The 13,008-nt window shown below is 40.9% G+C and overlaps 1 protein-coding gene across 2 annotated transcripts in view; it reads right to left on the reverse strand.

The window, feature by feature from the left end:
• Positions 1 to 13,008, reverse strand: part of itfg1 (integrin alpha FG-GAP repeat containing 1) — a 260,953-nt gene that overhangs the window by 75,404 nt on the left and 172,541 nt on the right. For both annotated transcript variants that reach the window (XM_061765219.1, XM_061765228.1), the window contains exon 11: positions 947 to 1,103. In XM_061765219.1, coding sequence (XP_061621203.1) covers positions 947 to 1,103 — 157 coding nt within the window. The remainder of the gene's footprint in view (positions 1 to 946; positions 1,104 to 13,008) is intronic.

The raw sequence follows: 13,008 nt of genomic DNA on the forward strand, positions 1-13,008 counted from the left end.
TACATATAATATGTAATAATTGTATGCTTGTGCTAAATACAGGCGGCTTGATGTTGAGTGTAAGTGGGACATAAACTGCCATGCCATTCGTTAGACCTTGTATACAACAGTCCATGCACTATGAAATTCCTAATTTTTCTTGCAGGTCTCAATCAAAAGTGAGCAAAATGATCTTTTTGAAGGCACATTTATTGACCCAGCTCCTGCATTGGATCTTATTAGACTGGATACCTAATAAAGTGTCCAGTGGCGGAATAATTTTACATTTGCCTGCCCTTCCTTAGAACATTAGTCGTAATAATGAATCCTATAAACTGATGGAGATGTAGTAATCGAAATGTGTATGTGTGTGTGCGTATGCGAGTATGTGTGTACAGCCTGTGAGCACAATGACAAGAAATGGATGTCTCATCTTGTGCAAACAACAGCTGGCTGAAAGTCGCCTCATGGAGTTGAATGTGCCTTTAACTGCAGTTGTGATGCCCTTGACAGAGTCGCAAAGACTTAGACAAACACAGAGACCCATACACGGACACACACACACGGACACCACAAGTAACATACACAGAGACGTATAGACACAAACATACGCGCTGTTATTCACACAGACTCACACACGTCACTGAGACACACAGACACAAAAAGAAATGTATACACACTGAGAATGAATCACATTCGTGCAGACAAACGCACACATGCACTCACACGCGCACACAGCTCAAGTATTACTTTTATGCAGGCAAGAAAGTAATTTTTGTTGACATGAGTGGTGGAAAAGCTTAAGACCTAATCCACTTTTATGCTTAAGAAGGGAAGTTCATATTCTGTGTGCGATGTTTGATTTCTTGTTCTTATTCCCCATCTGCCATCAAATTCTCTAATAACAGAAGTTGCCATACCAAAATGAAAAACATTATAAAGAAGGAAAATAAATATGTCGACTCACATCCTCATAGATGTCAAAGAAGGTGGCCATGATAGCGTTGGGGATGGCGCCCAAGTCCGGCTGGTCCCAGTGGACGCGGAACATCCGGCCGATGCTCTTGCAGGGCAGAGCGGAGCTGGTGCAAGGAACGTTCTCCAACAGGAAGGCCTGCTGAGCACTGGAACCAATGAGGAAACACAACGTTCCATTAGTAGTTTAGAAGACACAATTGGAAGAAATCCCCAGGATGAGATGGTCTTTGCATGATCCACGGAAATAGCCCAAATTACTTTAAATTGGCTGTTTTTAACCAAAATCGCACATTTTCGGTTAATTTTAAGGCATGGCTGCTTGAGATGTTTTGTGCATCTAACCATGATTGACATAACAAATATTGTGTTTGACATTGAAACTGGCTACAGGAGCTAAATTTTAAAGAGATTTTCACCAGATTTCATCAAATGTCTCTGTCATGCTCCACCTACATGCAATGACAAAAAATATTTTTTTGGGCAATTAAGTGTTGCTCATCAGTTTATTATATGTGCTCCAAATTTGGTAGCATTCAGACAAAATCGCTAGGACAAGTTTATCCTTTAAGGAGGCCGGAAAATGGCCACAATGACTCCAAAATGACCCCTTTGAATCAAAATGGCAGTGTAATCATGTTAGACTTGCCTACCAAATTTATGAAGCCAATTGAAATTGGCTTTGGGGGCTGAATTTACAAACAATTCCAGGGAATGGGACGAAATCCAAAGTAGATTTTCACCAAGATGCATAAGTTGGTGACATTTTTAGGAATTGAAAAGCCCTCAAAGTACTGATTAAATGGAAAGGAAATACGGTGATGCCATTTAATGAGTCTCATTTTAAAGACTTTTGAAAGCCCTTTTGAAGCATACTGTAATTAAGAACGCTCTGGTCACTTCTGTAACAGTCCTACTCTGGCAGAGTTCTACGCTGAGAGATAAATGCATAACTCTATTCCACTTCATCTTCACTTGTTTCTGTCACCCTTCCATTTTAACTCTCAGGGGAGTTTGAACTGCCTCCCTTCCAGTCTCCATCTTCCAGTGTCTTTTGAGACGAGTTCTCTCCTTGTTCTTGCATCTCGGTGGGAGTAACACCAAAAAAAAGAGAGCAAAAACACTAAAAATAGAACATAACGGTAAAAGATTCCGAGACGACTCTCTTTGGCTGGCAGTGTGTTTCTAGTGTTGAAGGTATGCAGACGACTGCTGAGAGAACACGAATTTTGGAATCTTTGCCAGGGTAAAATGTTGACTGATGCACAGTTTAAGTGGATCACACAAACACCGCTGAGCCTTGCACAAATACATGGAAACCCGCCCCTCCCCCCCCCCCCCACCAAAAAAAAATACAATAAACTGATGCAGGGGTAAAGAGGGTAAGAGACGCGCGTATTCTATTTTCAGTGCAATGCTTTTTACCTCACAAGTAGTTTAGTACAATGGAACCTCGATAAAACAGACCCCGATATAAGGGATATCGGATAAAACAGACTGTTGGGACTGAACAATGCGTCCAAGAATAGTTTCCATTTATCACTTAAAATGCCGTTGACTAAGTCTGTCAGTTCCAGAATTGGCCGCTGTTGTTTACTGGCGCTGTGGCGCAATGCAGGCAGAGAATGGGACTGACGTACAGTGGTATGAAAAAGTGTTTGCCCCCTTCCTGATTTCTGATTTTTTTGCATGCTTGTCACACTTAAAAGTTTCCCATCATCAAACAAATTTAAATATTAGTGAAAGACAACACAAATGAAGTTTTTAAATTACGTTTTTTTTATATTAAGGAAGAAAAACTACCCAAACCTACATGGCCCTATGTGAAAAGGTCATTGCGCCCCCCGTTAAAACATAACTGGTTTATCGTACCTGAGTTCAAGTTCTCTAGCCACACCCAGGCCTGATACTGCCACGCCTGTTCTCAATCAAGAAATCACTTAATACGACCTGCCTGACAAAGTGAAGTAGACCAAACAATCCTCAAAAACTAGACATCATGCCGAGAGCTAAACAAATGAAAAAGAAAGTAATCGAGATCTATCAATGTAGAAAAGGTTATAAAGCCATTTCTAAAGCTCTGGGAATCCAACGAACCGCAGTGGGAGCCATTTTCCACAAATGGCAAAAACATAGCTCAGTGGTGAAGCTTCCCAAGAGTGGCTGGCTGACCAAAATGACCCCAAGAGCGCAGCAACAAATCATCCAAGAGGTCACAAAAGACCCCACAACAACATTCAAAGAACTGCAGGCCTCAGTTGCCTCAGTTCAGGTCAGTGATCATGACTCTATCACAAGAAAGACACTGGGCAAAAACGGCCGGCATGGCAGAGTACCAAGACGAAAACCACTGCTGAGCAAAAAGAACATGAAGGCTCATTTCAATTTTGCCAGAAGACATCTTAATGACCCCCAAACCTTTGGGAAAATACTCTGTGGTCTGATGAGACAAAAGTTGAACTTTTTGGAAGGTGTGTGTCCCATTACATCTGCTGTAAGAGTAACACGGCATTTCAGAAAAAGAACATCATACCAACAGTAAAATATGGTGGTGGTAGTGTGATGGTCTGGGACTGTTTTGCCGCTTCAGGACCTGGAAGACTTGCTGTCATAAATGGAACCTTGAATTTTGCTGTCTACCAAAAAATCTTGAAGGAGAATGGCCATCTGTTCGTGACCTCAAGCTGAAACGAATTTAAGATATGCAAAGGCATGAAAAAGATGACCAAAAAACAAAACAAAAAAACATCGTAGGGGTTCTGGGGGTATGCCCAGGACCCCACAGAGAATTTTAACATAAACATAAATTAAGCAATCTGGAAAATAAAAAAAATTCTTCACGCAGAAAAACACTTATTTACACCGCCCAAGTACATGTTGATGTACAAATTTAAGATTAAAATGAAATTTGCCTCATTTCTTTACTTTTTTTTGTTTTGGCCTCCAACTTGAGCCAGACCCATCTCCAAATGCACCTGATGCCTGCTTCAAGCTATAGCAAATGAATACCATCCTCCTCTTTAAGCACTCTCATTCTGGAAAAGAATTGACTAAAATCATTGTCTGTTTCACTTCAGTTTTCACTATTACCAACTTCAAAGGCTAATCCCAAATGCATCCTCCAGGAAAATATTAAGTCCAGTATTTTTCCATTTTTATTGGCCATTTCTGAATTTAAAGTTAGTTCATTCTGTGTTGTGACATAATCCCTAACATCGCTCCGTCGCTTAATACATTTAACATTAACATCAGTAAACTAATTAGATAATTGTAGGCGCGTTTCCTAATTAATACAAGATGTACTCGCGGATCAGCTCTTGTCGCCGATGTTATGTGTTCTTCGCGGTTCCACTGGGACCACAAACCAGGGCCACGACCCCCAGCACCTCAACGCGAAAATAAACGTAAGAGTAGCAATAGAGGATGTCCGCTCCAGAGGTGGGTAGAGTAGCCAAACATTGGACTCAAGTAAGAGCAGTCCTCCAAAAAATTACTTGAATAAGAGTAAAAAGTACACAGTGAAATAATTACTCAAGTACTGAGTAAATAGTGAGTAACTTCTGATTCTTTTTAACCACAGCATGAACATCAATAAAATAAAAATAACAAAATAAAATGTCCATCCAGCCATTTTCTGTTCCCCTTATCCTCACTAGGGTCGCGGGCGTGCTGGAGCTCATTCCAGCTATCATCGGGCGAGAGGCGGGGTACACCCTGAAGTGGTTGCCAGCCATTCGCACTCACAGTCACACCTCCGGGCAATTTAGAGTCTTAAATAAACCTACCATGCATGTTTTTGGGATGTGGGAGGAAACCGGAGTACCCGGAGGAAACCCACGCAGGCACGGGGAGAACATGCAAACTCCACACAGACGGGCCGGGATTTGAACCCTGGTCCCCAGAACTGTGAGGCAGATGTGCTAACCAGTCGTCCATCGTGCCGCCAAAATAAAATGTGAATGTGCAGATTCTGTGTGTGTGTGTGTGTGTACGTGTATGCACAGCTACTACTACAACAACGTTAATTTACTGCAAGGTGTTTTCTCAAGTTACAAGTGGGCTGAAAAAGCCACATTTGGGCTGACAGTGGCAGACAAATACTACAAACATGAAATCTGTTGTTTTTGTTCGTCTAAATGTAAACACGAGTAGCGCGCCGCTGCCTTCATGGTAACGACGACCTTCCCAAAATGGCCGCTACGTAGGCACGCCGATCAGCTGGGCTGGCTTATCTAGTGTTAATACCTATGCCCGGGAAGCCCAATAGAAGACGTTGTGTGAGGTCATGTGACTTTCTTTCCTTTTTGTCGTTTGATTGGTGAACTAGACTTAAGCATCACTAGCGCTTAAATTGGATTGGAGTAAACAGCGCCCAATGCGAAAGTCCAAGTCGTAATCTCGCGCACGAAATAGTTGATAAATAAGCACTAATTGATAAATAAAAGTAGGGAGCGACTTTTAGTTAATTGTAATGGAGTAAAAATACCATTACTTCTCAACAGCAGAAGTGGCGGAAGGGTTTTTTTGTGGTCTCGTCAACTCCTGTGACTTATCCAAAGGTCCCGAGCGCACTAGTGGAACGTCAGGCCGATGCACTCGCATATTAATCCGCCGCGGTGTCTGGATGGTGGATGTGTGGAATGGATCCAAGTCATGAGATGGAAAACAACACTCAAACACATGCACGTATGCATGCACGCACCCCACGTACGCATGCACGCACACACGTACACATCATTTCTATCCTACTTATTCAGTCATCTTTCATAAGCAACACAATTGATTTGCCACAATAGGTTATAACATTGTAAATAAAATAAAACATGAATAACTAATAAAAAGTCCCCAAATGCTTGCATTATATGATAAATACACAAATAATTAAAAATGTGCTTAAAAATTGCATTCTATTTTGTCATATAAAGTCATCCCTCGCTATATCGCAGTTCACCTTTTGCGGATTCACATCATCTCAGATTTTTAAAATTGTACTGTATTTATATCGCGGATTATTCACTATATTGCATGATTTTCCGCCGATTGTTTTTCCACACGGACTGTTTCTGTAGGCTCATGTAGCATTAAGCACAAGCCTGGAGGAAAGAGTGCTTTAAAGACAACGTCCAAAGCTTGGGATCATTGGCTCAAGTTACACAACTGCACATTCAGGGTAAAGTAAACATTGTTAGCTCACTGAATATAGCCGACCACAACGTTTTAGAACAAATTGTAATCCCTCCACAAGTGGTTAGGCTAAAAGAGATATGGACACTGCCGCTTGTGCACTTTTAATGGCTTTATTGAACAAACAATAACTATAATACCGTCACTGAACACCAGAGTGGCTAACATTTAGCCAGTTAACAGCCAGCCAATTCTACATAATCCTTCGCTGACGTTCACAACACTCAACGGGCCAGGCCCCTCTTTAAAAGGAACACACACATTCAATGTCTCAGATATTACAGTGTAGAACGTGAGGATGCCGACCCTAGGTCTACAAAAACAATAACTGCACCTTACATAGATAGAGTATTGGAATTCTGCATAGAGCTTAAAATGTCTATAAATCAAATAAATTTATGGTTGCTATTTCGCAGATTTCGTCTGTCACAGGGTGGTTTGGAACGTAACCCCAGCGATAACCGAGGGATTACTGTATTGAGTCTCTCCGCCAGGATTTCAATTAATATCGTGAGATTTCATGTTGATAATGACTACCATAATTTCTCGTGTATAATGCGCACCCATGTATAATGCGCACCCCCAAAGTTGACCTCAAAATTCTGGAAAACCCTTCAAACTATGTATAATGCATTTTTACAATGCATCATTTTGGTTCTACCCATATGATCAAAACATGAGATGTGTACAATTCTTTAAAGAAAACAAGAACTTGGTGAAACACATTTTATATTAATGGGATTAAAATTAAACTGTCAAGCTTGTCAGAAAAGCATTATCATTAAACAAAACATAACCATAAAGAAATTAATGATGGTTGTTGTTCAGTCATCAGTCATATTTAAAAAAAAAATAAAAAAAAATTTCACAAATTCTGCCTGGGTATTTAAATTTATGGAATGAAAGTGTAGTCTACACCTTTTTCATAACCTCTAGGTGGCATAGAAGAATGAAAGTGTAAAACTTATTCATAACCTCTAGGGGGCGGTGGCATAGTGGAATGAAAGTCTTCAGCTTTTTCACAACCTCTAGATGGCGGCATACATTTATAAAATGTGAAAGTCTTTCACATTTTCTCCTATACCCATGTATAATGCACAGTATTGACTTTTGAATTTTTTTGGGGGGTACAAAAATGCGCATTATACATGAGAAATTACAGTAATCACCAGAAATGTACCAGTGGTAGTGTACCAGTGACTTGTACAAATATCTTAAGCATAGAACACAACATGAAACGTATTTCCATTCTGTCCCAAACCTGGCTACGAAGCAAAAAATGGATAGCAATAAAACGAGAAATAGTACCTTCAAACACTTTAGTCTGTCTAGTTTATGTTTAGTATAGCAGGTAAAATCTGGTGGCCATCGGGTATATTCAAAAGATGTTATAGTCGTTCAGGTACAAATTGCTGAAGGTGTGTGTGCGCGTACCTTTGGGGTGTCAATTACGGCGTGAACTATGTCTGCAGGGAGTCTCCTATTACTTGCGCTTCTCTCCACCCATTTAATTGGTCCCTGGAGGGGCGGCTGGCCGGCGGGAGTTCTGCCAGATGATCACACCGAGACACTGCTACCAGGCCACGTCGAGCGCATGCGAAGCTACGATCTGCCAACCCATGCTAGGGTTCACAGGCTCCATTAACCCAGCCATCTGCTCCTTGATTCCCCCCCACCCCCGACTTTTCTCCTTCATGGCCTTGGCCACCTAAAAAAAAAAAGTAAATAGTGAAACATGAATATGAGGGGGATTACAGTATTTCTATTTCTTTAATATCCTATGGAGAAAATTGTACAGAGTTTATTCAAACTGAATATGATCTGTTTATTAGCTGATGGGCGTACCTGAAGGCCCCACGCCTGTAGACGTTATTGTGACTGACAGAGTTTACAGAATTTACTCGACTAAGTGTGCATTCTTTGTTTGAGTCCTAAAAAGCATGGGGCCGTCTCAGGAAAAGCGGGATTATCCACCGTAATCCCAAACGGTGATCCTTTTATATGCCCACGATTAGTCGAGTGCGGCGGAGTGTCGACACGCTGTCGTGGCATCGGCAGGATTAAATGTTTCCTCAGAGCCAAAACACCTTGTAGGAGGTTCCTATTACCGTCATGATCACGCTACTTGACAAAAACTGACAGGATTAAACTTGTCAAAATATTAGGAACAGCTCTCACCATGACACATTGCAGCAACAATAAACTGATTAGCCCTGTTTTTATTTCTAGAGGCCAGTGGTAAAAACAAAACAAAACATTGCGTTTGACTAACGAGGTAGACGTCAGAGTTCGCTACAAAAAGAAAAACTCCATAACAAAACAGAAGACAACAACACGATGTCTCCGATATTCAGGGAAGGACTGATTTGAAATATCATCACCTAGCAACAGCCTACAAAGCTCTTGGCAGATGCTTGGTTGGGCTGCATAGAGATAAATGGAGAGACAGACAGACAGACACATACACACTGAGACATGCGAGAAGACATCGTTATTTGGGGGGTAGTTATGGCAAATGTTATGTTGAAGTTCTGTTTTGTGCACCCAAATTCAGGTTGTCTGCCCTGACTGAAAGTTACAGCTGACCAAATGGGTATGGTGTCAAATCTAGATGTACAGTGAACCCATGTTATGCACAGAGGTTAGGGACCAAGACCTGAAAGCAAATATTAAAGCGTAAAAATGTCAATAATTCCCAGTAATAATGGTTCAAAACCTAAATACGCTGCAGTTCAGTCAAGCCGACCGACTACCAGGGGGTGGCCAGCGCTAGGCACTCAACCCCTATCTGACTGGCCTGGAAGACTAGTTGGTGACCTGATGGCGACTTGAGTCTTCGCTGGTTGTAGAGACAGCTCTGTGGCATCTCTTGCAAAGGAGTCACGGTGAAATCGAACAGCTATAATATATGCTCACTATAGAGAAAAACCTTTATGTAGCTTAATGTCACAAAACTGAGATTAATTGTCACCAAAATTGATGTGGACATCTCTACTTACGGCCTTGTCAACCTCTGAAAATATCAGAATGATCACCCCAATATTTTTGATTTTATGGATTTTCCTTGTATACTGTATATAAAAAGTTCAAGGTCTGTTAATGTCACAAAACTGAAAGCAAATGTCTTACTCACGAAAAGCAACAAAAACATTTTCAGAGTTTGTAATAGAGTATTTAGCATGAGACATCAATGTACCTCACGAGACCTCAGTTCAGTGAGTCCTACAGGGCTGACTGTGCACATTTTGATTTTTCCTTAGCTTTTTGCAAGCGGATGACTCTTTTTAAGATTTGATATGGCTATTGGCTCCCCTTTTTCGGCTTGTAAGATAGCTATGGATGTTAAAAATGTTACATAAAACATTGCCATAGTAATATAATAATCTATAATATATATATATATATATATATAAATAAATAAAATCCAATGTTTATATGGACACCTCCATCAATGCCCACTTCAACCTCTGAAAATATCAGGACATTAAAGCGTTTTCTTGCAGGTTTTGAAGAAGTAAACCTTGACGTCGCTAAATGTCCGAAAACTGCGATAAAGCATTTTCCTCAATTGAGGTCTGTCCCATGCAGTAGTCTGCCGCCTGAGTGCAGAGCACAAACACAGCACGTATACACAAACACACACACATTCAATAAATTATATAATTATTTAAAGAATATGCTGTATATAGGTAAGGTTGGGCATCGTTTGAATTTGAGCGATTCCGGTCACAATTCCAGTTCCTCATTTTGATTCCGGTTCCAAACGATTTTCTATTCCGATTCTTTTAGGGAGCATGGTCAAAAATGTTTGCATGGTTTAAATAATGGGTGTCCAAATTATGACCATCCATTTTCTTAGCAGCCGGCAGCATAGACTAAAATGAACATTTGACTCGGGGTTCTTTATGACCAATCTCAATATCAAACATATGAACTAAAAGGCATGTGTGTGGAACTAACCCAACTGACTTAATATTCATTAATTAATGTTTCAGTTAAAAGTTTAATATAGCATTGTTAAAATAGTTATTTGCAAATGAGAATCGTGAGGTGATACTGTGAGACAAAGTTTATGTGAATTTTGTCCCAATTCAGTGTGATGTAAAGTTTCTATTTTGACTTTGAAGTTTTAGCTCAACGGTAAGCGTTTTTTTCTGTCATCGCCTCTTACATTGGTTTGAAGACTAAAATACATGGTAAAAACCATCAGTGCAACCCACCGTTTAACTGGTTAGCTGCCTCAATGTTGGCATTGACGTATTTTATTGTTTCACTCACCCAATTTGACTTCACGAAAGTTCTGCGCAGTGTAGGCTGAGGCTCGGAGAGGGAGGGAGCATGTCAAACTTCTACACATTATGAAAGCCTCCTTTGCACAATATAATCTTATTTCAAGTCTTGCACTGAGGTGACTGGTCATTTATTTTAAGTTAAGACCCACTTTTGTTCGCCGCCGCCGTTGGGCACAAGGACGTCTTCGTGTGCATTGTTCTTTGTTGTTTTTTGCCACTTTCTTCATCGGGGTCGGCGGACTGTAGGCATCGAAACCATGAACCGACATTTTTTAATTTGAACGATTCCGGGAGAACTGGAACGTTACTTCCAATCGGTTCTCAATTCTCGATGTCCAACCCTATATATAGGACTATATCAGCGACTTCCGGGTAAACTGGTTGTCACGTTGTCTGGAGACATCTCACAGACATCTTCCTGTCGAGAGCGCAAGCAATATTTTGGTCTCCCAGGTCCCGGAGTCACAGTGACTGATAAGACTCGGCAGTCTGGGCGCTGTTTCCACCTGTGAGATGGGCCCATAACCTGGTGCCTTAAAAGCAGCAGGTGGCATCTTCGGGTGTTACAAAAAGAGCGCAAATACATGGGGATAAACGCAAATTGGTGTGTTTTTCAGCGAATAGTTTTATTTATGTTCTTCAGAAACAAATTGCCAGTCGGAAAGGCTTCTCGAACTTCTAAAGAACTGCAGGTCTCCCTTGCCTCAGTTAAGGTAAGTGTTCATGACAACAATTAGGAAGTGACTGGGCAAAAATGGCATCCATGGCAGAGTTCCAAGCTGAAAACCACTGCTGACCAAAAAGAACTTAAAGGCTCATCTTACTTTTGCAAAAGAAAATAATAAAATCTGAAGGATTCCCAAGACTTTTGGGAGAATATTATATGGACTGACGAGATGAAAGTTGAGCTTTTTGGAATGTGTGTGTCTTGGTATACTTTATCTGGTGTAAATGTACCACAGCATTTCAGAAAAAGAACATCATACCAACAATGAATCATGGTGGTGGTAGTGCGATGGTCTTGGACTGCTTCAGGACTTAAACAACTTGCTGTGATTGATGGAACCATGAATTCTGCTCTATAACAGAAAATCCTGAAGGATAATGTTCAGCCATCAGTTTGTGACCTGAAGTGCACTTGGGTTCTGCAGCAGGATAACAATCCACATGACATCACAATAAATGAAGGTTCTGGAGTGGCCTGGTCATAAAGCTGATTGAAATGCAGTGGCATGACATTAAAAAGGCCGTTCATGTTGGAAACCCCTCCATTTTTGCTGAATTCAAACAATTCTGCAAGGAGGAGTAAGCCAAAACATCTCCACAGAGATGTGAAAGACTTATTGCCAGTTATAGAACATTTTTGATTTCAGTTGTTGCTGCTGAGGATGGCCCAACCAGTTGTTGGATTTAGGTGGCCATGACTTTTTTCCACACATAGTTGTTTTTTTCCTTAATAAAATAACTCAATGAAAAACAGCATGTTAAGTTTACTCGGGATATATTTATCTGATATTTACATAAATTACTTTTAAATAAAGTTGTGATTTTACGAGTGTCATAAATTTAAAAGAAATATATATATATGGCCGACTGGTTAGAGCGTCAGCCTCACAGTTCTGAGGACCAGGGTTCAATCACCGGGCCCGCCTGCGTGGGTTTTCTCCGGGCACTCCGTTTTCCTCCCACATCCCCAAAACATGCATTAATTGGAGACTCTAAATTGCCCATAGGTGTGACTGTGAGTGCGAATGCTTGTTTGTTTCTATGTGCCCTGCGATTGGCTGGCAACCAGTTCAGGGCGTACCCAGCCTCCTGCCCGATGACAGCTGGGATAGGCTCCAGCACGCCCGCGACCCTAGTGAGGAGAAGCGGCTCAGAAAATGGATAGATGGATGGATTTACATTTGTTTGATGATCTTAAACATTAAAGTGGGGAAACTATGCAAAAATCTAAGAATTTGAGAAGGGGTCCAATACTTTTTCATGGCACTATATGTGGTTGTTTTAAATGCACATCGTAATTTTGTTTTGTTTAGTTGGACAGTTAACTTTAACTGGGAGTGGCATTAAGCAGTTTGAAGGCTCTTTTTGAGATTTGTTCACAATGCCAAACCACTGCTTGTTGTGAAGTGAGCTGAGCTTGCTGTCACCATACAGCGCTCGTATCGCAAGTTTTTGCTCAAAAGTCAAAGCAAATTCAGCTAGACGACGGCTCATATCTCGACAAACACTTAAGTCGGGTCACTCGTATCTCAAGGCACCAATTTTCGCCGCATTTTTATTATTTCCTAAAGGAGAAACAAATTCATATGGTGGTTCACTTCATTTGGAAACACTGAAATCAATTTTAAACAATTTGTTCTATAGCTAAAGCAACATAAAGCTGTTGCTTGTCTGCCATGAAAGAACATTTTTACACACAGAAGACCATTGAGATTTGATGTTGGAACGACCCCTTGCAGAGGTTAACCATTTTCACTTACTGCTTGACTGACGATCTACAGCTAGGAGCTGCGCACGTCTCATTTTTGTCTTCAGCTCCCTAAGGCTTGTCTTGTTGTATTCACGCTCAAAA

The sequence above is a fragment of the Phyllopteryx taeniolatus genome, chromosome 2 (assembly GCF_024500385.1).
Source record: "Phyllopteryx taeniolatus isolate TA_2022b chromosome 2, UOR_Ptae_1.2, whole genome shotgun sequence".
Taxonomy (NCBI): domain Eukaryota; kingdom Metazoa; phylum Chordata; class Actinopteri; order Syngnathiformes; family Syngnathidae; genus Phyllopteryx; species Phyllopteryx taeniolatus.